Source organism: Lampetra fluviatilis, chromosome 32, assembly GCF_964198595.1.
Source record: "Lampetra fluviatilis chromosome 32, kcLamFluv1.1, whole genome shotgun sequence".
Taxonomy (NCBI): Eukaryota; Metazoa; Chordata; class Hyperoartia; order Petromyzontiformes; family Petromyzontidae; genus Lampetra; species Lampetra fluviatilis.
Genome location: NC_136306.1, coordinates 8467977 through 8490433, shown reverse-complemented (window position 1 = coordinate 8490433; position 22457 = coordinate 8467977). Strand labels below are relative to the sequence as shown.

Below are 22457 nucleotides of genomic sequence, written 5' to 3'. Positions count from 1 at the left end.
TAATCTGATTTTATATTTATAGAGGATCTCGACGTAGTTTGAAGAACGGTGACAACATAGGACGATTTAGATCGCAGGGTCGTGCTAGGGTTGAGGGTGCTTCGGGATAACGGAAGTGTAGGGGATGGATGGGAAGGAGTGTAGTGGGGAGGGAAGAGAAAAAGAACGGGCAATGGAGAAGAGGTTAAGCCACGTCTAATATCAGAATCTTTATTTTTTTACCGAGCTACAAAGTAATTTTTTCACAGATGTTATTAAACCTCATTTGATACAGCTATCGTGCTGTGACGGTTCCACCTGAAGACGGAGGCTTGTGTTGCCTCCGAAACGTCGTGATTTTTATATTATTTTTATTTTACTTTTATTAATTTTAATTTTTTACCTACGTGACTTTACCGAAAAAACCTAATAATATTAAACCACACTTCAACCGCGCTGGTCAATGTCGGTCTGGGAAGCTGGGTTTGGGGGGCCCTGGACTCGTTCATATGTCGCTCACCACGAATGTTATCTGTAAGTGAGAATCACACTCAGATCGCCGGATTAATAGTGTCGAACTTAATTTGGAGCTTTCGTGACTGCAGGAATTACTCTTTGGTTATTTCGGTAAAGTCACGTATAAAGAGAAAATTATAAAGTAAAGAATTGCATACGACGTTTCGATTGCAACACAAGCAATCATCATTAGGTATAAATGAAATAGAAAACAAACCTAGTATACTTAGAAATATAATGCAATACAACACAGAGAGTCGGCTAACATAACAGTCAACACCGTACCTAGCTAAAAAAAGGTAGGGTATTGACTGTTATGTTAGCAGACTCTCTGTGTTGTATTGCATTATATTTCTAAGTATACTAGGTTTGTTTTCTATTTCATTTATACCTATTGCTTGTGTTGCAATCGAAACGTCGTATGCTAGTATTTAATTTATTATTTTCTCTTTGTACGTGACTTTACCGAAAGAACTAAAGAGTTAATAGAGTCGTGCGCTAACCACTGCACCACCGTTCCAACTCCAGTGCCAATGCTATTTGTAAGCTGCATTGAAAAACAAAACAAATCTTCCATAGGTTTTTTTTTTGTACCATTTTTTTAGCCCCTTTCACACCAGTTTAACTCACTCACTCGTTGCTGTGTAAATTGTGACTAATTCAGTGACTCTTTCTCCTTGCCTGTCCCAACGTTCCTAGAATCTACAAATCTTACAGCTCCCTCCCCATCCTCCAACTGTGTGCTCCACTGTGCATTTTGCGTTGTCTCTGCTTGAGCTGTGATTGGATTACCGCTGGTATTTTATTGGTGTTTGTTGTTGTCGCTTTTGTGTGTATCTACTTAATTTGGCATCATTTGTGTGTGTGGTATTTAAATGTATCCGGTAATGGTGCAACCTAACGATAGTATTCCCTCGTTATTCATGATCTTGCTATCCACGATTTTGGCTATTGGCGAATCTGGAACTCTATACGACTGCATCGAGAGAGAGAGAGAAAGTGACGAGATAGAGTGATGAGGTAAAATGACGATAGAATGTGATGAGATAGAGTGATGAGGTAAAGCGATGAGGTAAAATGATGAGGTAAAGCGATGAGGTAAAGTGACGAGAGAATGTGATGAGATAGAGTGATGAGATAGAGTGATGAGGTAAAGCGATGAGGTAAGGTGACGAGTGAATGTGAGGAGATAGAGTGATGAGGTAAAGTGACGAGAGAATGTGATGAGATAGAGTGATGAGGTAAAGCGATGAGGTAAAGTGATGAGGTAAAGTGATGAGGTAAAGCGATGAGGTAAAGTGATGAGGTAAAGCGATGAGGTAAAGTGACGAGAGAATGTGATGAGATAGAGTGATGAGGTAAAGCGATGAGGTAAAGTGACGAGTGAATGTGATGAGGTAAAGCGATGAGGTAAAGCGATGAGGTAAAGTGACGAGTGAATGTGATGAGGTAAAGCGATGAGGTAAAGCGATGAGGTAAAGTGACGAGTGAATGTGATGAGGTAAAGCGATAAAAGAGAAAGTATTGAGATAAAAAGATGCGATAAATAGAGAGAACTTCTCGAACCTTTAGAAGCATCTGCAGACGGTCGCACGTACGACATTCGCATGCCGATATCATTATCCGCGAAATTTTCCATTCACGAGCATCTCGGAAAATAAAGAGGGAATTCGCGTACTGAGAAAGGGGGATTGTTGCGTCGCAAGACTGCGAGAGATGGATATTGCTTGGGGAGACGTATATCCAGCAGTGGATCGACATGGCTAACGGTGATAATGATGTATCATACATACGTACTGTACACACTAGACAATGTATATATCGGACGAGATATTCGACTGAATCTGGCGATGGTGTCACCTCAGGAACATTGTTGAGGGTGGCAAAGGGACCGTCTATAAATGACGTCACGCACCTAGGGGGGGTGGGGGGTCAGACATTTGTGACGATGTGTGACGAGGGGGGGGGGTTTGAGAAATGTCACGTCACATCAAAATGTGCAACTTTAAATAAATATAGACAACACGTTCTACTTAATTAAATGGCAGTTTTTAATAAATGTTTTCTCCTACAACATCAGAGTGCAGCGCCACATTAAATACGCACTACAATAACAATAGTTTAAAGCGATTTGAAGCATGTTTAATTTTTTTTTGGGGGGGCAGAGCTTTGTGACGTCATATTTGGGGGGGGGGTCTAACTTTTTGTGACGCCATGTGACGACGAGGGGGGGTAAATAATCGTCCAAAATCGCGTGACGTCATTTATGGACGGCCCCAAAGGGATGCCTCCGCAACTGTCCCTCTCTTGTCTTTAGTTAAAGTGCCCTCATGTGGAGTTTGGTGTTAAGAGGTGAAGCTCAGATTTGATGGGGGGGGAGATGGGGCTTGAGCCACAGATCTTCCCTCGGGCATAGAACTTGCGAATAACACATCAGAAAAAAAAATATTGCTTTGATTCTTGAATATTATATTCTGTGCATGTATATATACACACACACTAGCATAAGTACCCGGCGTTGCCCGGGTGAAAAATATATTTCTTAATAACCTTACATATATACACAGATGGGCTGCTACCCCCCCCCCCCCCAGCCACGATCTCCTGGGCCGCTGTCCAGTAATATGTACGGCCTATAGTGTGGTGGGGTGTCGAGGCCTAGTACCGTGCAGAGCCTCCGGCCTCGCCTAAATTGCCCACCCGGCTGAGGCTGGGTACAGGGCCGTTACCCCCCCCCCCCCGCGCTACAATAATACTGTCTAATCGCTATAATTTTATTATCCACCGACCCTATAATAGTAATTGCACACATTGTGGTGGGGGGGGAGTGAAGAGGACGTGAAACTTTGATGAATTTACCTCAGAGTCGCGTGTTAATGCGTGCGCATATTTTTTACGGGAATTAAAAATGGCGTCCACCCCGCAGCGAATGCGTCGCTACCCGTTGCCAGGGGCAACCGCCGTGGAAAACCAAACGGACCAATCGTGTCTCGCAAATCCCTCACATTTCGTCCAATGAAACTGCGTATGGTCCGGCGACACACAGACAGACAGACACACACACAGACACACAGACAGACAGACAGATTTGCGATTTTATATATATAGACTAGCAGTAGTACCCGGCGTTGCCCGGGTGAAAAATATATTTATTAATAACCTTACATATATACACACACTCACCACTCACCCTCACCATTACCACTCTCCCTCACCACTCTCCCTCACCACTCATCCTCACCAATCACACCCTCACCAATCACCACTCACCACTCACCCTCAACACTCACCCTCACCACTCACCCTCACCACTCAACCTCCCCTCACCACTCACTAATCACCACTCACAATCGCCACTCACAACCGCCCTCACCATTATATTTTTGCCCCAGTCAACGCCGGACATTTCCCATTCGTAGCAGTTTATATCAACTCTATAACCAACTTATATTAAACAGGAAGCGCGATCCTAAAGTAATTTACAACCTTCGATTAGTCCTTTGTGCGATTCAAAGAATCGATTCCTGGCATGTTGGGGGTTTACATTTTGAATGATAGAGTTTCATTTTCATTGTTATTTTATGTTTTAATTTTTTCAGGAGTTTTTAATTACATTTTTGCCCCGGTCAACGCCGGATATTTCCCGTTCGTAGCAGTTTATATCGACTTTAACGAACTTATAGTAAACGGGAATCGTCCGAATCTAAAGGAATCTACAACCTTTGATTCCTTTGCGCGATTCAGAGAATCGATTCTTGGCGCGTCGGGTTTAAAAGTAATTACACAGTTGTTTTTTCATTGGTATGTAATGTTTGAAAGTTTTCATGAGATTTTAAATGTATTTTCCCCCCGGGCAATGCTGGATATATCGAGTTTATACCACAAAGGTGTCGCTTGACACGGGTGGGGTGTCGAGGCCTAGTACCGTGCAGAGCCTCCGGCCTCGCCTAAATTGCCCATTCGGCTGAGGCTGGGTACAGGGGCCGTTACCCCCCCCCCCGCGCTACAATAATACTGTCTAATCGCTATAATTTTATGATCTACCGACCCTATAATAGTAATTGCACACATTGTGGTGGGGGGGGAGTGAAGAGGACGTGAAACTTTGATGATTTTACCTCAGAGTCGCGTGCTGAGTGTCGAGGCCTAGTACCGTGCAGAGCCTCCGGCCTTGCCTAGATTGCCCACCCGGCTGAGGCTGGGTACCGGGGCCCCCCCTCCCCCCCCGCGCTACAATAATACTGTCTAATCGCTATAATTTTATTATCTACCGAGCCTATAATAGTAATTGCACACATTGTGGTGGGGGGGGGGAGTGAAGAGGACGTGAAACTTTGATGAATTTACCTGAGAGTCGCGTGTTAATGCGTGCGCATATTTTTTACGGAAATTAAAAATGGCGTCCACCCCGCAGCTAATGCGTCGCTACCTGTTGCCAGACAGACAGACAGATTTGCGATTTTATATATATAAATATCAACACAGAGTACAACAACGACCGCCATTCGCCGTTAAGTGTCGGTGATGTCACCACGGCGCTTGTGCCAGGCTATGTGCACAAACACACGCACGCAAGCAATATCATGTAAGTAGCACTGCGGTGGAGCGGTGGCAGAGTGGTTAGCGCACTGCGCCAAGAAAGCCCAGTGACCGGAGTTTCTATTCCCGGTCATAATGCACGCAGCTGAGGCACACGGAAGCAGCAGCGATGGTGGCCACACTGTTCCGATGATTCATAAGAGGGATTAAACCGACACGGTTATTTAATTGTCACCGCAACTATCTAAAATACTTTGGTCACAATTGCGAGTGGGTGGTCTAAAACCAGGGTTGTGTGCGGCATGGTGTTGTCACGTGAAACGCAAGGAAACGATGGTTAGGACTGGAGCAGGGCTATCTGATCATTTAAGCCAGGGATGGGGAACGTCTGGCCCGCGGGCCGTACAAGTCCCGCGGAATCATTTGGTGTGACCCTGCCAAGGCAAACGCAGGCAGGGCTCGAAATTCAATAAATCTAGGAGCAAACCTGGAAAAGCAGTTGCGAGTAGCAACATCATCAATACCAGCTAACATCACGCGCCTCGCCAAAGAGAAGCAGTTCCAGCCATCACATTAGGGGTGAGTTAATTAAATGTTTGACCAAATATAACAGGCTAATTTTTAAGTTGATAATTTTGTATGGCCCGCGAATGATGTTATAAATATCCAAATGGCCCTTGGCAGAAAAAAGGTTCCCCACCCCTGATTTAAGCAGTCGATTACTCTACGTTCGATGACGAATCGGATAATACAAAAAAAAATTACGTTTGTACGGGAGGTGATGGGCAGTCCCTGGTAACGTTATCGGCATCATCATCCGTGTCACGCTGGGCGTGGCTTCTGGGGGGATTTCCTGCCTTCGGGAGGGCAAGATATCGGCACGACCACCATTTTTAAAGGGGCCAGAGTATTCCACCACAACAAAAAGTAGTTGGTTGCAATGTTTTGATCGCATACATCTATTTAGTTTACCATTCGTCCCAGCCCTTGTTATAGGGAGCGATCCACCGGTTACAGCCGCATATTGGAATGTCTAAAATTCACCTTTTGCGCGCGGCATTACTTTTAAGTCTTTGTGTCAACAACGCGCACGTGTCTACGAACGCGCGCGTGCCCACGTTCTGAGCAGAGGTGAGCAACCAGTGCATTGCACCGTCACCTCCCGCCCCAATTGTTGCGTCGCCTCCTCCTCCACAGAGCATCTTCCTCTTCTCGCTCATCAAGTACATGCCGCTGACCTACAACAAGGTGTACGTCTACCCGACGTGGGGCTACGCCCTCGGCTGGTTCCTCGCCCTCTCTTCCGTCATCTGCATTCCCATCTTCATGGTCTACAAGCTGGCCAAGACGCCCGGCACCATCAAGCAGGTGAGCTCGTGGCGCGCGTGTGTGTCCGTGTCCTCGTGTGGCAGATCCGCAGTGTTAATTCAGTCGGCTTTTTTTTTATTTCGTAGTCTCATTCTATAGACTGAAACTATTAAATCTATTTTTTTTTTTATTTAAACAGGTAAGGCCCACTGAGTTATATAGCTATTTTTTTCAGAAGCGACCTGGCTATCACATATAATAGCCAAAGGAAGTGGCTTATCACGGGGAAATTAATCGCAGCCAAATACTCTACACGCATTTTGATTCTAAACGTGGAGGGAAAAACCGGAGGACCCAGAGAAAAATCCACGGGACCACGTCATCATTGACTGAAATAATAAACACTTCATTGACTTAAAAGTATTTTCATCACTAATTTCGGAAATAACATTGACACTGCAGGTGGACAGGAGCCGCTAGATTTGGTCAGCCATTCCGGGCTCACTCTTTTTGTTCCGAGTAATGCCGCTCCATTCCGTCTGAGATGAGCATATTGTACGTGCGGTGATCAGAGTGTATTGAACACTCGGTAAAGTCTGGTCACAAAGGCCATGTAAATGCAATTGATAGATCAATAGGTCGCCGTTTCTAATGATGGTGATGCTGTCTTTATTATAATGTAAATACTTGACCTCCAAGGCCCACCGTTACAGTTTCCCACCACCTTTTGGCCTCTGCTCTATTGGCGACATGCCCTTCACAGACCACTCTTGGGCTCTAGATTTGAAGCTTTCGTGACTGCAAGGATTCATACTCTTAGTTCTTTCGGTAACGTCACCTGAAGACGGAAGCTTGTGTTGCCTCCGAAACTTCGTGATTTTTGTTGTTTTATTTTTGTTAATTTTGATTTCATTTTTTGCCTGCGTGACCCTCTTGGGCTGTCGGTGTCATGCCATGATACAAAGAATCGACTCGGATTTCTTGCAGAGTAGTGCAATCGGTTGAGTCCGAAAACAGAAGCAGATATCACAGAACTACTTCTGTGGTCTTGTCGACTGAAGGAATTTATCCAAATTAAGTTGCCGAAGGACATTTAACGTCATCTGAGGTCAAAGTTCAATGTGGAAGTCTTTTTTTACGTACACGTCGGTGACTGGGCTGAGACCATTCACTCATTTCACGTGAGAACCCTCATCAATCGCATGCGGCTGCCTTGATTCAAACTCGGAATCACAGCGGTACCAGCTCGGCGCCCTCGCCTCTTGAGCCACCCGTTCCACCTGGGAAACGCTGCATAAAAAAAAAACACGTTCCTTCGGAGTGGGCAGGTAGGAACTTGGTTGGACAGCGCATTCGTGCACGACAGACAAATATGCACGACAGACAGACAAATAATCCCTGGTGGGCAGTGTGGAACCTGTTGTTCCTACCTGTATAGAAGATAACTTGACTTGAGGTAGCCAGGCAGCCAGCCAGGTAGCCAGCCCCCTCAACTATCGGCCCCTCCCCCTTGCTTAGGCACCTCCCCTTACCCCCCCCCTGATCCCCCCTCTCTCAGGCCCCTCCTGACCACCCCCCCATATCCTTAGGCCCCTCCCCTGACCACCCCCCCCATACTCTTAGGCCCCTCCCCTGACCCCCCTTCCCTTAGACCCTCCCCTGACCCTCCTCCCTTAGGCACCTCCCCTACGTACCCGTCAGTAGGTCTCCACCAATCAAAGAGCTGTTTATATTTTATATTTATTTACGCACGACAGACAGACAAAAAATCCCTGGTGGGCAGTGTGGAACATTGTTCCTACCTGTAAAACCTCACTGGATCTATACCCTCGCAGACGGAACGGCGCAGTCTCTTGACGTGGAAGAACGAAGCGATGTTTAGTGGGTGCCCTCATTTCAATTCCCACAAGTGCGCAACTAAAGTGCACCGAGCCTCCTCAAGTCGCGCTCAAGTCTCGCCTCGGGGAAGCCGGCACGAATGGCACGCGGAAAAAAAACGGGGCCGCTGTTTCAGAGCGGAAGACGAGGGATTGTGACGTGCGGCTGTTCCCTTTGTGCTCGCAGAACTTTTTGAACAGCTCATTATTTTGCCTCGGCGAGCTCTGGCCCATGACTTGGCGACAGGGCCGAGGGCGTCTTGCGAGCAAGGGAGCGAGTGGGTAGTTTTAGCAGGAGATATGTTTTTTAAATCCTTTATATTAAGTTCGCTTGCTTGCTTAGGACCGTGCAAATCTTTCGGTCGTTTTCTAACCCACTTCCCGTGATCCAATCGAGCTGACATTTTGCACACAGACTCGTTGTGCGTGACAATGCATTTTCGTGAAAAAAATCCTAAATTTTACACTGTTTAGGGGAAAAAAATTAAATATTTAATTACCAATTGTTTAATGCTGCCAGACAATCATCTGACCCATAGGTGGCAGCCATCTCAAGCCAGAGGACGAGAGGACTCTAGCCGCCCCGATGCCACGCATATAAAGGATTTATAGTGAAAAACTTTGTTTTTACGGGTTTACTTGTTGTTTGTTTTGAAGTGTTTCTGACCCTTGGCACTTTTTCGTACGGCTCACGTTGGTGAAGAGCAACGACTATGATTGGACACTGAGGTGGTTCGAGCCAGTTAATTACGACGGGAGCAGGGGAATGTATATCGCCGTGGTGATGGTGATGATAATGCCTCCTTCGTTTTTGCGAGTCCGTTCTGGGCGACCGCAATCTCCGCACACTGCCGGGATGTTTTGTCATTTTCCGCTTGTGCATCATCATCATCATGTGTCCGCATCTGCTGCCCGGGTTTGTGCGGTTGCGGTTTAGGGTTCCTTCACGCTAACGAGCGGCCGCCTCCAGAGAAAAATTGGCTGCATGGGCCGAGTAACAGATGAAGGTGCACGCTTGATTGCCGCAAGCTATGATTTAGTAATTGCGCTTCGCAACCGGCGGCCGCAAGCTCCAGATGGCATCAGTTGGCCGCCGCTCGGCGTTGTTGCACTGCCATCTACTGGAAGGCAATGTTCGTTGGCAAGAGCGTTTGTTGGCACACGATGAACTGTGCCACCTGTGCATGATGTACAAATTCAAACCTCCCCCGCCCGCCCGCTCCTGCGATTCGACAAATATTCACAATTCTATTCAAGAATAGATCGCTTTATTTTGTTATCGCCTTTTTAAAAATTATTTTGGCACGTTTGTACCGTTTTGCTCCGTGTCGATTCGTCGTCGGTGACGATCGGTTTGGTGCGCTTGCAATAACTGTACGTTCAAGTTCAAGCTAATTTATTAGGTATAGTCCTGTGAGCCATTCGGCTTTTGAATCGGGTGCAACCGCAACAAACAAAAAACAAAACATGAACAAGAAAACGCAGCGGCCAACGGTTGACCTGGCCCCGTATATTGAACCGTGCGTGCGACAATCAGATATTTGCCAGTCGTGCAGCTTCCGTGCAAACGATAAGTCAATGTAAAAAAAATCATGCTCATGGGAAATTAACTATACAAATAAGACAAAATACCACTTAATGACGAAAAATACAAACAAGATGGTAAAAAAACATTGGACCCAGAAATAAGCGATACCTTCAATGGAATTTCTCCACCGTATTGTGACAATCCGTCGAGTTTCTGGAGTGGGTGAATCTTTGTTGATCTGTTTAGCATACACATTGGATATAATTTGCATATCTATTATAAATGATAATTTCTTCCATGCACAATTCGATGCGTGCACTGCGAGCATAAGAATCGATTTGATTCGATGAATCGAGCCCATCGTTAGATTATTTAGGTGCATCTCCCGGAGCGATTCCTCGCCGATGGCCTGGTGCCACGCAGTGGAAATGAGTTTTCCCGCCGTCGTTTTCGTTGCCTCTCGTTACACTATTTTGCCCGAGAGCTGCCTAATTAGGAGGCAATTAGAACCCCGATGCGATTGTGGAGAGACGCGGTAAGTTTAAGAAGTTGGCAGGGCAAAGGTCCCAGAACAAAATCACAAACTGCTAATTTGGCTTCCTCGCTTACAGACACTAAAGCTGTCTCATGTTTGCTTCAAACCTCGGAACTCGTCGTACGCACATAGAGAGATGGTGCGGTGATACGTGCGCTCGCTGTGCTATGAGCCCAGCGACCTGAATTGGATTCCTGGCTATGTCTATAACCCCAGCTTGCGAACGATATCTGAACCGGTCCTGAACATCACTTCCCCTCCCACGCCCCTTCACCAACCAGTACGAAGCAGCATGGTGAAGTACGGTCGAGCAGTCTCCACAAACCACATGGCATGGAGAGGCCTTCAGCGGTGGATTGACAAAACGTTACGTGTGTTGTTTTATAAGTGGAGCAGAAATACATTTACTGCCAGTTTAACACGGAGGCTTTCGCGACCAATATCATCCATAATAGAGGTTTTTGGGTAAGATCGCGTAATATATATATTTAAATATATTTACGCGATCTAACCCAAAAACCTATGTTATGGACATTTACTGCCATGTCATTATTTATGCATGTTGAACTTCTTTCGCACCGTACTTAGCCAACCATGATAATCGGAGTTACAAATCCTGCCTTATAACTAAATAATATATAATGTAACAATGTGAGCAGTGGTCCAAAGCTGATGAATGGCCATTGTACATATTTTAGTTTATGTCAGATACAATACAATGACGACACGGTTGTCTGGGCTTCACCACCTGAATGTGAAATTGTAGTTGTTGCTCTGCGTCTACATCAGCAGCCGTATGAAAGAAGAAAATGAAGAAGACAATGTATTTTGGATTCATCATCTAAGAGAACAGTCACATTGTTGCATGTGATCAGGACCGGTTCAGATAGTTCAGATATCGCACACCGACGCTTGATGTCAGCCCTGACCGGGAATCGAAATCGGGTCGCCAAGTTCATAGCGCGGAGTGCTTACCAATGAATCGCAGCTTTCCCCCTGCCAATACACTGACAATGCATGAAGATGAACAGATTTGTGGGGCGGCCTATGTCCATATTTTGCACCCTCCCCCAGCGTACCACGTTGTTACTCACACTTTACACCCTTTTTTCCCCGGGGTGCCTTTCTCTGCCAGCGGTTCCACATACTCACGCAGCCCAGCTCGAGCCTGCCGCAGTTGAAGCGCCACCAGCTGGGCAACCGCGTGGAGGAAAGCAAAGGTCCCGACACCGTGTGTGCTCTACTCGAGAAGGAGACGAACATCTAGGCGACAAGAGGTGTATCGTACAAGCCCTCCGTCACCTCCGAGCCACTCCCCGAGCTCCAGTCATCCTCCACCTGTTAGCCATCCGAACCCCCCTTCCTTCTTCCCTCATTCCCATCCCTCCAGCACTGAGCCAGTGAAGGGTCCAGAGATATAATGCAGACATGAAGTCATTCCAGTAAGAGATGTCACCCTGCGCACAGTGGCAATGCATTCTAATGGAATGCTCCTGGCAGATTACCCGCTGCTTTTTTTTTTTTGGCTTAACACTCAACTTGAGATGCAGCTTGTGAGATGCATAAGCCACATCTTTTTTTTGTATTTGTTTAATTTGCTCTACAGTACTGTACTTTCAATTGTGTTACAATTGTGCTTTCGGCGTCGCGTCAGAGGATGTCGAAATTCTCGTTCGGAACTCGCATTGTGTGTCTGAGAACAGGCCTCGGAAGATGACATCATAGAACTACTTCTGAGGTAATTTCTCTCGGTGTCTTTATCCACAATAGGGGGTATGACTTTTCAATGCTCCGCTAATAGTGTTTGCCGCATGTCAATCAAACCTATTTGAATCATCAGCTGCGGAATGAGGCGAATTATGTGGCGGAAACTAAATTAAATATTACGGATTTTTGTTGTTTGTTATATGCATTGATTGGTAACTCGGCTGAGACTATAAAGACACTGTTCTTGAGAAACCTGTTTAATCACCGGTGGTTACCAGCTGCAGTGCTCTGAGATGGTGTTAAACGGTCCAAGTCACCCAACCACCGCCCATCGCAGAAGCGACCCTTGACTGAGCCGCCCTTTCGGAGCATCGAGCGAAGCCAGTACTGCATCTCGGTGCCCGACGCTCGCGTGCTAACGGCTCGATTCGCAGGCCGTGCGTTGGGGGTTGTGCCATTGCGGACGGGGTTAGGTGACCCCAGGAACTGCAGGTGCGTCTGGCGATAGCTACTCCCATCTGACCTTTAAGCCTTCGGTGGTGAATGACTGTCAATTTGTGTTTTTTTTTGTTTAACACGTAGGCTTTCGCGATCAATATCCATAATACAGTTTTTTTTGGGGTTTATTTTTATTGTTAAATCGCATTTGCTCATGCGCAACACTGTGGACGGGGTGTATCGGCAGTGATGGCACGAAGTCCGATTTGCCCCCCATACAGGAAATGCGCAGTAAAAGTATTTTCCCGCACGTCTAACAATGCATGCATTTTTATTGTTCGTGATTTCCCGATCGTCGACGCAAGAAACTACTTGCATATCGGTTGTCTATCAAATGTGACTCGATTATCATATCATCCGGACCTGAAGTCGAAGAACATTATGCCGTGCCTGTGATCAAATCGGCATGAATATTCCACATTTCATCAGATGTCAGAAACTACGCAAGGCTGAGCCTAGTTGTGCACTTGGATGAGTGACCACCAGGGCTTGCCAGGTGTTTTAGCTGTGGGGCTGCGACTTGGCCAGGAGATTGCAGTGCTGTGTCACGTCTTTATATGCACGGTTGTGTTTCTTTCTTACCCAAGTTCTCCAGTTTCTCTCCCGCGGCCAAATCCTCACAACAACAAAAAAAAAGCCAACCGTTGGCAGAACGCCCTTAGGTGCGGATGGCCCAAAACAGCTGCATGTATTTTCAATTCTTCATTGTATTATTTCGGTCAATTTAAGACGCTCCGGTGTTGTTCCACAGTCACGTGCCCTCCTGTGTTGTGGTTATTCTTCTCACGCCACTTTCGCGCTCCCCTTTCACTCCAGCACAGGCCTCGGCATTGCTCTGGAGCGTGGATTGCACTATTTACTCATGGGGGGTGCTCAGAGAAAACGTAACAATGCCCCTTTTTGTCAGTGGTGCCAACGCAAATTCAGATACCTTTGTGATATCCCTTTGCCCTCAGTTGTCCCTCCCCCATCAACAAATTCACACAAACATAACAATAGCAGAGCAAACAATACATGGGGGTAAAACGAACAGAGTCTTCTCTGCATTATTGCACGTATTTTTTTCTGGCAGTATGTTAAAGTACAAGCTGGGAGGTGCATCTTGTAACATGGTGTGATGAGTGTGTTTGCGCGCGTGGCTGGATTTGTACAACTTTATTCACGCTGTGCGCAATTGTTTGTGGTGCAACTTTTCTTTCCGGGACATCTTATAATCTGGAGAATACAGTATTTGTCGGTCCCTTGGTTATAATTTCAAGCACTGGGGATGCAAACAGGCAAGGGCCAATGTACGCCCTATATTCTTGTAGAACCTTTAACACACGAGGCACTTAATAGTTGCTGGCATATGAGCAGTGAGCAGATGCTCGCAGAAAACCATGACATGTATAGTGTATGTATGACAACACATTATTAACTATAAGCGTGAGGCAGTTTTAATTTAGTATGTGCCTAATCAGCAGCTTATGGAAGGACCCAACCAACGGTCAGTAGACAATATACTACTTTGGTGCGGTTTTATTCTTCGTTAGAATTGTAATAAATAAAAAGTGTGCTTATGCTGAGGAATGCGCAGACAAAAGAGGAATCGGGAATTACTTGTCAGACTCAACAAGTTCACAATACTCTGTGTTAGCTGTGGAAGGAGCCTGTAGATCATGCATATTCGTATCACCTCGTTCATGTATTCATCCGTTCACGAACGCCCTTCCTGATTCGAGAAATTCGTTTGTTTGTATGTATGTGGAACTTAATTCGCACCTTACATAGCCAACTGTGCCAATCGAAGGTGCGGGGAAAGGACACCAATCTAAACTGAAAATGTAGTTCTAAGGAAATTCGTTTTCAATCTAGATGGTTTAAAAGTGCTCCAGTGGCTTTCTAATATCGGAAGGAAGAGCGTCCCAGACCGCCACAGAAGCGCATCTGAAAGTGTGCGATGCAGTGGCCGTCTTTGTTCGATGGGTTAGCCAAAAGCCTCTGCGAGGATGACCGGAGCTCACGTGATGGTTTATTGTGGTTCATTTGTGGCAAGCACATTGTGTGTGCAATGAGTGCGATCTTAAAACCGACCATTGGTAACCAATCGCATCCATTTACCTCAATCCTGGGCCTTAATTGAAATATTCCGATGCCCCCTTTCAGTGAATTATTTGATGTTCTCCATCCAACTAGAGTCTTTGGTAGGCGCACAACAGGTGTGCACAATTTTTCGATTTAAAGCTTTCGAGACTGCAGGGATTCATCTGCTTGGTTCCTTCGGTAAAGTCACGTAGAATGGAAATAATAAAATAATTAAAATGAAACATAAAATAATTCTCACGACGTTTCGGCCACAATGCAAGCAGCCATCCTCAGGTGGAGACCAGGTCTGCCTGAATTTCAGACGCTGTCTCCCCGACAGACCTGGTCTTCACCTGAGGACGGCTGCTTGCGTTGTGGCCGAAACGTCGTGAGAATTATTTTATTATGTTTTATTTTTATTATTTTATTATTTCCCTTCTACGTGACTTTACCGAAAGAACCAAGAAGAGGTGTGCATAATGTGCAGTTTTCCTTCAATATATATCTTTCGTCAGAGTTGGGCTTGCCTCATCTGACATTTGAAGAAAAAAACTGGAACAAATCACGGTGCATTGTCTTGAGTGGTGCGTTATCATAGAACTGACAAAAAAAAATCGGGATTTTTTTTGTTTATGTCCAGGGAAAACTTACAGATTTCCCAGGACAGCTACCTCAAAAAGAGGACAATCCTGGGAAAAAAACATGGACAAGGTGGCCACCGTACGGCAGAGTCCTTGTGGCCCATGCTGCCCGGAGTGACTTGCTCGTGGGTAATGTTTTGCCGTGACGCTCATGGGCAACAGCTAATGTCACGGGAAAAAAGCTGCCGGGCCAGGCAACCGCATCTCCTCCTGACAAGGGTGTTCCACCTCTTGTAGCCACACTCCTTTATTTTGTGCATAATATTATAGGCCACTCCGAGGCTATGTTGTGGGCAACAGAGGGCATTACAGCAAAATCCGTTGTTGTACTGTGCTTCTATGCTCCCGTGCTTCCTGCCTTCGCCAAACTTGCACTGACCAGCGTGGTGAAGTATGGTCGAATGACCCCATGGACCTCACGTGGTGTAGGGAGGCCCTCGTCCATCCAGCAGTGGATTGACAAAGGGCTGTAGATGTACTCAGAATTGAACGTTACACTCGATGAGAGCCACTTAGATGCCGTGTCTCAATGGAACCAATTGTGTTGGCAGCGGCTGAGTGAGACGGAGATTGAAAGCACACCAACGCAACACCACCGCCGTCGTCATTCACACGCGGTCTCTAGTGTGTGTGTTTGCCGAAAGAAAAAGGCAGCGTTTTAATTGGTGGCAAGTAGCCGTGGTGATTTTTGGACTGCGCTAAGCGGTCGCGTATTCGTTTGAGTTCGTTCGTGTTTGTAGGGGTGTCTTTTGACGCGACTCTTTGATGAGTGGTAACACCTGGTGGGAGCCATCGTGGATGTGGTGTGGCGGATGGTCTCTGACGCACAGCGATCGGGCAAGCAACTATAATTGAATTCACTATTGAGCGGTTGAAGTGACCGACACTGTTAACCTTACATCAACAATTAACACACATTGAGTGCGTTTAAGCCAGTGCTGCACAAGAACAAATGCAGGAAGAAGAAGAATAAAAAAACAACTCACCACAGTTATCATTAACAATGCCAAACAGTCATTCATGGAATTGACCAAACATCCCAATGTGGGGACACCTCTTGAAAGATGAAAGAGTATGTAAGACGCGGCGATGCTTTCCTGGATGAGTAAAGGGCATTATTGATCTTATTGTTAAAACAGTAGAGCATGGTGTGAAGGGATAACGTTTCAGGCAGTGGGCCTTCTTCACAGTGAGCAGGGCGATACTAATGCGCGGGCTTTCGCGGTCGTGCCGTATACCTCTCTGGTGTGTGTTTATCGGGTTGTGCCACGTGTTCTTCGGCCACGATGTCCGACAGTTTCCCTTCCTGAAGAAGCTCGGCAGCAGCGTGGAGCAAAACGTCGGACATCGCGCCTCGCAACGTGCGGCACAACCAAAAAACACACGGTGGCGGTGTAGGACCGTTTCTCAATACGTCCGTGTGTATGCCGAACTTCTTTCGCACCGTACGTAGCCAACCATGCTCGGCGGGGGAAGGACAACAAACTGAGCGCAGAACAAAAAAATATGCATTAGCTTCTTGCTGCGCATACGAGTGTATTTCTGTTGAAAGGCAAAGATAACGGAGAAGATTGTCAACGTGTGTGCAATGGTTGGTGATTCAATCAGATCCCACTCTTGTCACTGACATGTCTTAAAGACTGTCCCTGGTGTTCTTGTGCATCACGCAGTGTTGTATGGAATGGAACTCCTCCTGCTCCTGCAAGTCGAGTCTGGGCTTGAGCCACCTCGGGCTGTCGCGAGTCGTGGCAACGTGCAGCAAATCTGCTCCGTGCCGTCAAGGTTCATTTCGTGGGCAGGAGGGATGTTCGTCGGAGCAGGAACACGAGTTTATTTTTTCTTTGCAAAACGTTGGTTTAAAGCGCACGGTTCAAATTGGACTCTACCGTTTTGCTTCGAAGCCAAGCTGAGGTTTCCCGAATGAGCGTGCCCACACGCAGCAGAGGCAGCCCAGCGTTGTTTTCAAATGGCCCCAATTTGACCTGGGCCTCTACACAGTTAGAGGGCCTCGCATGAGGCCCATTTTCTTTATCGCTAATTAATTAAGGGGGCCCTCCCTCCGCCCACAGTGGCTGCCCAGAGGCCTGGACCGCCAGGGCCTCCAGGAAGGAAGCGCTTGGGGTGGCCCTGCAACACGCCATGAATATTTATGGAGGATTTAACTCCTTGTGGTTACATTATGCTACACTACACTTACAAACTGTATTCTGTTTGCTGCATCAGATTTTATTTTTAAATACATAGCAAAATATATAAAGGTTTGCTTTTTATAATTAAGTGAGTGAATTACAAAGTTAGTGTCAGCTCTTTGACTGACAAGTCTTTACCTAACCACGTTCGACTATAATGGATTTTAGCGATTAGCTGTGGTTTAAAATTGTATTTCGCAATGTAATTTTAATAATGTCATATGCTAATATGTACAAATGTATTTGCAGTGAGTAATGTTTAGAAAAAAAACTTTCAATATTAAGCTCACAACCATGTTGTGTATCCATGAAACGTAGATTAAAAAATACACTTGTGCAGCTGTTTTTATTGAGGCATATCATTTTTCACATATCACTTTTGATTGTGTTAATAATATATTATATCATTACATTGCATAAATTGCACAGTTTTTTTACCGTGGAATGTAGAACGTTAAAGATTGTAATATCAATCAAAACTGTTGAATGGGGTTTTTTTCCAGACTCCCTTGCACAAAAATCCTAAACTATTGGAGTAAATAAAAATCCCTAAGTATCCTATCGGGACATGGTACTGAGGGCACCGTAAGGGAACCTTACATCATTCACTTAGAGACTGTTTTGGAACTTCTTGCTCTGTAATTATATCCTACAAGGTCATTTTGAATACCCTTTTAGATGCTTAGTGAGTTGGAAATAGACATAACCTCTGACGATTATTGTGAAATTTGCTTTACATTTTTACCATGATTTATAATTAGTTTCTATTGGGTTTTGTCGTGTCGATATAATTATGAATTATATATTTTACTCTGACACTCCACCACCCGACAGACACAATCAAGTCGTCACGTTGGAGCTGAGCTTTTGTTGACACTTAATACACTACAAACTATTGTTATTTCACCAGGTAAGGCCCATTGAGCAATATAGTTTTTTTTCAGGAGCAACCTGGCTATCAGAAATGATAGCTCAACGAATTGGCTTATCATGTGGAAATGTATAGCAGCCAGATACTCTAAAAGCATGTTTCTAAACGTGGAGGGAAAAATCGGAGGACCTGGAGAAAAATCCACACGGACACGGGGAGAGAACATGCAAACTGCAGATATACAGCCGGTGCCAGGGTAGGGATCGAACCCACGATCTCTTGTATACCAAACGAGGTGGTTAAGATTTCGCCACAGTGGCGCCTAGCCAAAAGCACGTGAGGGTTGAGCCTTTGTTAACACGTGATGATACTGGTTGGAACCTCCAGTGAAGCGTCGTACAAATATTGTGAAAATTATCCTTGCTTTTTAAAATTCCCTCCAGGTTTTGTTGAAAAACCAAATCAATTGGCACATTTGGCCCCACGTGACAACTGTATTTGATGAGCTTTGTCGCTGTGATGATCTAACACAAAATGAACTAATTACACTGGTCAACAACAACAAAAAACATTTTTTTCTGGTCTGAACTTTTGCAGCTGTTTTAGATTAATTTCAGGGTGCTGATTCCAAATCTGATCTCAGATTTGCTCTATCACATCTCATTTTTATGCTATCGGCATACCCCATTTCATTGATTTACCCGAAATTAACTCTGTCACTTATGATTGCAAGTTGTTGCGAGTCAGTGACTGCTTTAGTGTTAAAATATGGTGCTGTATTTTTAGGATAGTGTGTTTATAATATCATTTTATGTAGATATCCACATTTATTTAATATTTTTCTTCTGCAGTTTTTATTGAAAATGCAATATTTGATCTCTCAAAAACCTGATGCGATAGACAAAAACTGATGCCAGATTTGGAATCAGCACCCCAAAATGACCTTAAAACCGTTGGAATACCTTATGCCAGAAAAAGTGTGTTGACCAGTGTTATGATTCGTAGTATCAGTCGTGAAAGCTTACGTTTAAAACGAATTCATCATCTTCAGCAGCCACTGTTCAATGCTGGATGAAGGAGGCTTCTTCCCTCCACCGTCACCATCCCTCGCAGTCCAGCAATACCAGGATTCGTGTGGTTCCTTCGCATGAGCCAATGTTAACTGTTCCGTTGTATATTCCGTATTAATATCTTTTGTAAAAAAAAAAACTGCAGGTGTAGTTTTTTTGTCAAGTAAAAAAGAAACCCACAGTATTTTTGGCTCACTGGGAATGAAAGGGAAAATGTCAACGTTCCAATCCTCAAGCGCATGATACGTGCATCAAACCGTTTTTCATTCGTATATATTTGGCAAGCAAATGCTTCACGTCCGTCAGCCCTGCAGCCACAACAGAGGCGTCACGATGGACACACAAACAAATCGGTTCTCAAATAAAATCACGACACTTTAATTGTGCCAATTACCTCGATGATCGTTCAGAATTGGGTTGTTGTTTTTTTGCGATAATCCGTTAAGGATGTTTTTGCAAGAGAGCAAGATAAACTTGATCAATTTTAAAATAAACCTTAATGGACTGTGCTAGCAATAGCATAGCAGCAAGGACTGAAAATATTCTACCACTGTCATTAACAACAAACACTGCCTGTATTAACTTAAAACTATATCAGATGACATTTCATCTGTTTTCACAGACCTCGCATTATTTAGTTTTGCAGATTGAGATTGACGAGTTTTATTGATTGACATGTTTTATTACAATTATTATGAGAGGGTCCTATAGTCGGATGTTTCACCCAATCCACCGGTGACTATTGGCACGTCGGAGTAAAATGGAGTACCTGAAAAGTGCCCATGCATCCTAACAGAATGACATTGTTTGCTCTGCGCAGATTGAGTCAATAATTATGTTGCTCTGCTCAATATGCCGGTCACCTCGCGATCCAAATGCTACGTAACCCCGGTATATCTCTGGCAGCCAAACACCAGTGGCTACCTGAATTTAAACCTCCTTGGATCTTGGCGACGCCGGCTTAGTAACCCGACTCATGAGCACCTCCCAACTACCATTAAGGGCAGTGTTTCTTTGTGATGAGTGGTAAAGTTATTTTCATCTCATGAGCCAGATCTGTGCGTGTGTGCGTTATGCAAATGCCCTGCTCATGATCGGGAGTATTTTCGGAAGGTAAAAACACATCATTATTATTATACTTGCCGTCTACTTAGTATATAGTTGTGTATGAACTGTGTGCGAGGCGTTTCACACATCTAGCGTTGAAAGGATGTATAAGCCAATTGAAAAAGCACCCGCTTCTGTGAATGTTTATACCCGTGATTCTTTAGGTGTTCATCCGTGTTTGTAAAAAAAAAACTAAAAGAAAAAGCAACAACAAAAATTACCGGACACTCGTTTTCAGTTCCACGTTTAAGTAGTCATTGGCCTGTTATTAAACGCATACACTTACCACTCTTTCGTTTATGACTGTTTTACTAAGCCAACATTTTACGCTTAACATTATTTTAACGTGCAAAAGAGAACATCCTTCAGGATTCGTTTTTTTAATATTTCACGATTTTGTTTAGACCTTACTATCTAGGGTACTGCCGTGTGTGTAATGGTTACAACACTCTACTTGCAAAACCCAGAGAATGCTGGCTCAGCAATTGTGGTGTTACCCATTTGTACTGCTGTCCACCCAACAGGGTACACTGACCGGCAGGCCGCAAGTCCATGGGTGGAGTGTGGTTACTACCGTCGCTTCCAATATGTCTGGTCAGCATGAAGGAGTAGGCCAAAATACCCTTTTTTTGTCGACCTCCTTCTATTGGAGGTCTTTCTACCAGCAGTGGTATGAACAAAGTGATGATTGTGCAGGGCTGCACATTTTCTTTTTCACATTTACGATCCAACCGGATGTTTTATTGAATGGAATACGTATTTTTTAAAAACGTCCTGATTACACTATTTAAATGGTATCAGAATGTTAGCTGGCCACCAGTGTTTTTGGTAAATATCAAAACTGGTCGTAACTATCCCTCTCAAAATTCACCAAACCCGCATCGACCAGCACGGTGAAGTATAGTCAAACGACCTTCTCGGCTGACACGGCGTGGGCAGGCCTTCAACCAGATGTGGATAAAAAAAAATGGCCTGTAAATTATGATTGTTGTCACCATAAAATATTACAGAAATGCATAAATAACCCAATTATGAACCTTTTAGGAAGTTTAATCCACTTTGGATTTTATTGACATTTAAAATTCCATAGGACGTTTTGGAAGAGTTGAACATATCACAACTGTGATACTTTACAGACGGTTTTTATTGACTCTCGAACAGAAAAACAAGAACAAGAATCACTTTTATAGGCACAGTATTTTGTGAATACAGACGTCTCAATATTGCCATTTATGATAAATGGTTCAAATGTCGTGTCTTATGTTTCACCCTCTTGTCGTGCCTACCAATGTCTTGTTTGTATCGTAACATTACTGACCACGCTTGCCAGAAGTTCTTAATATCAAAAGTATTTTAAATTCTTATCGTCGATGTATTTTTTTTAAATCTTGTAACCAAATTGCAGTACAGTATATCCTAAACAAATGTTAACCTTGAACCTGATGTCATTAAAGGAACTAAAGTATATAGACGTTGTATCGCAGTGGTATGTTAAACAGAATATTGTCTTGTCGTTTTTTCATCGCAATTATAGCGACACTTTTACACTCGTATGCATGCCAATAATCGTAATCATTTGCAATTGTACAGCGCACAGTATTCGCTGACTCCCGTAGAAAGGGAACAATTTCCAGGTGCGAGGACATGACAAACCACAATTATAACCACGATACGGTGTTTCTCAATAATTCTCGTCAGTCAAGCACTTGAATAAATGTAATTCGAAGATAAAAAAAAAGTGGATTCAGGTTTTTTTTCTTTTTGCGTTTTATCCTGACCCGCAGATGGTAGTTTTTGGAAATGGACATCAACGGGTATAGACTGCCAGCCCATGAGATAAGGTTGGTGGTCAGTGCGACAGTGGGTCGGTGGTCAGTGCCACAGTGGGTGGGTGGGAAATTATACCATGGGGCAGGATCGACCAGAATCAGAAGATGTATTTATCCTGGAGGGAATCCGATGAACTATAACGCTCTTTTTTCACAGATTTCCAGTCGGGTCAGGTAGCATATACACAATCTAGATTTG

At 44.6% G+C, this 22457-nt stretch overlaps 1 protein-coding gene across 1 annotated transcript in view; it reads left to right on the top strand.

The window, feature by feature from the left end:
* LOC144943711 (sodium- and chloride-dependent GABA transporter 3-like) overlaps nt 1-16264 on the top strand; it is a 105458-nt gene extending 89194 nt beyond the window's left edge. Inside the window, exons 15-16 of the mRNA XM_078871473.1 lie at nt 6232-6402; nt 11418-16264. Coding sequence (XP_078727599.1) covers nt 6232-6402; nt 11418-11549 — 303 coding nt within the window. The 3' untranslated portion in view covers nt 11550-16264. The remainder of the gene's footprint in view (nt 1-6231; nt 6403-11417) is intronic.
* Nucleotides 16265-22457: the final 6193 nt, after the last annotated feature.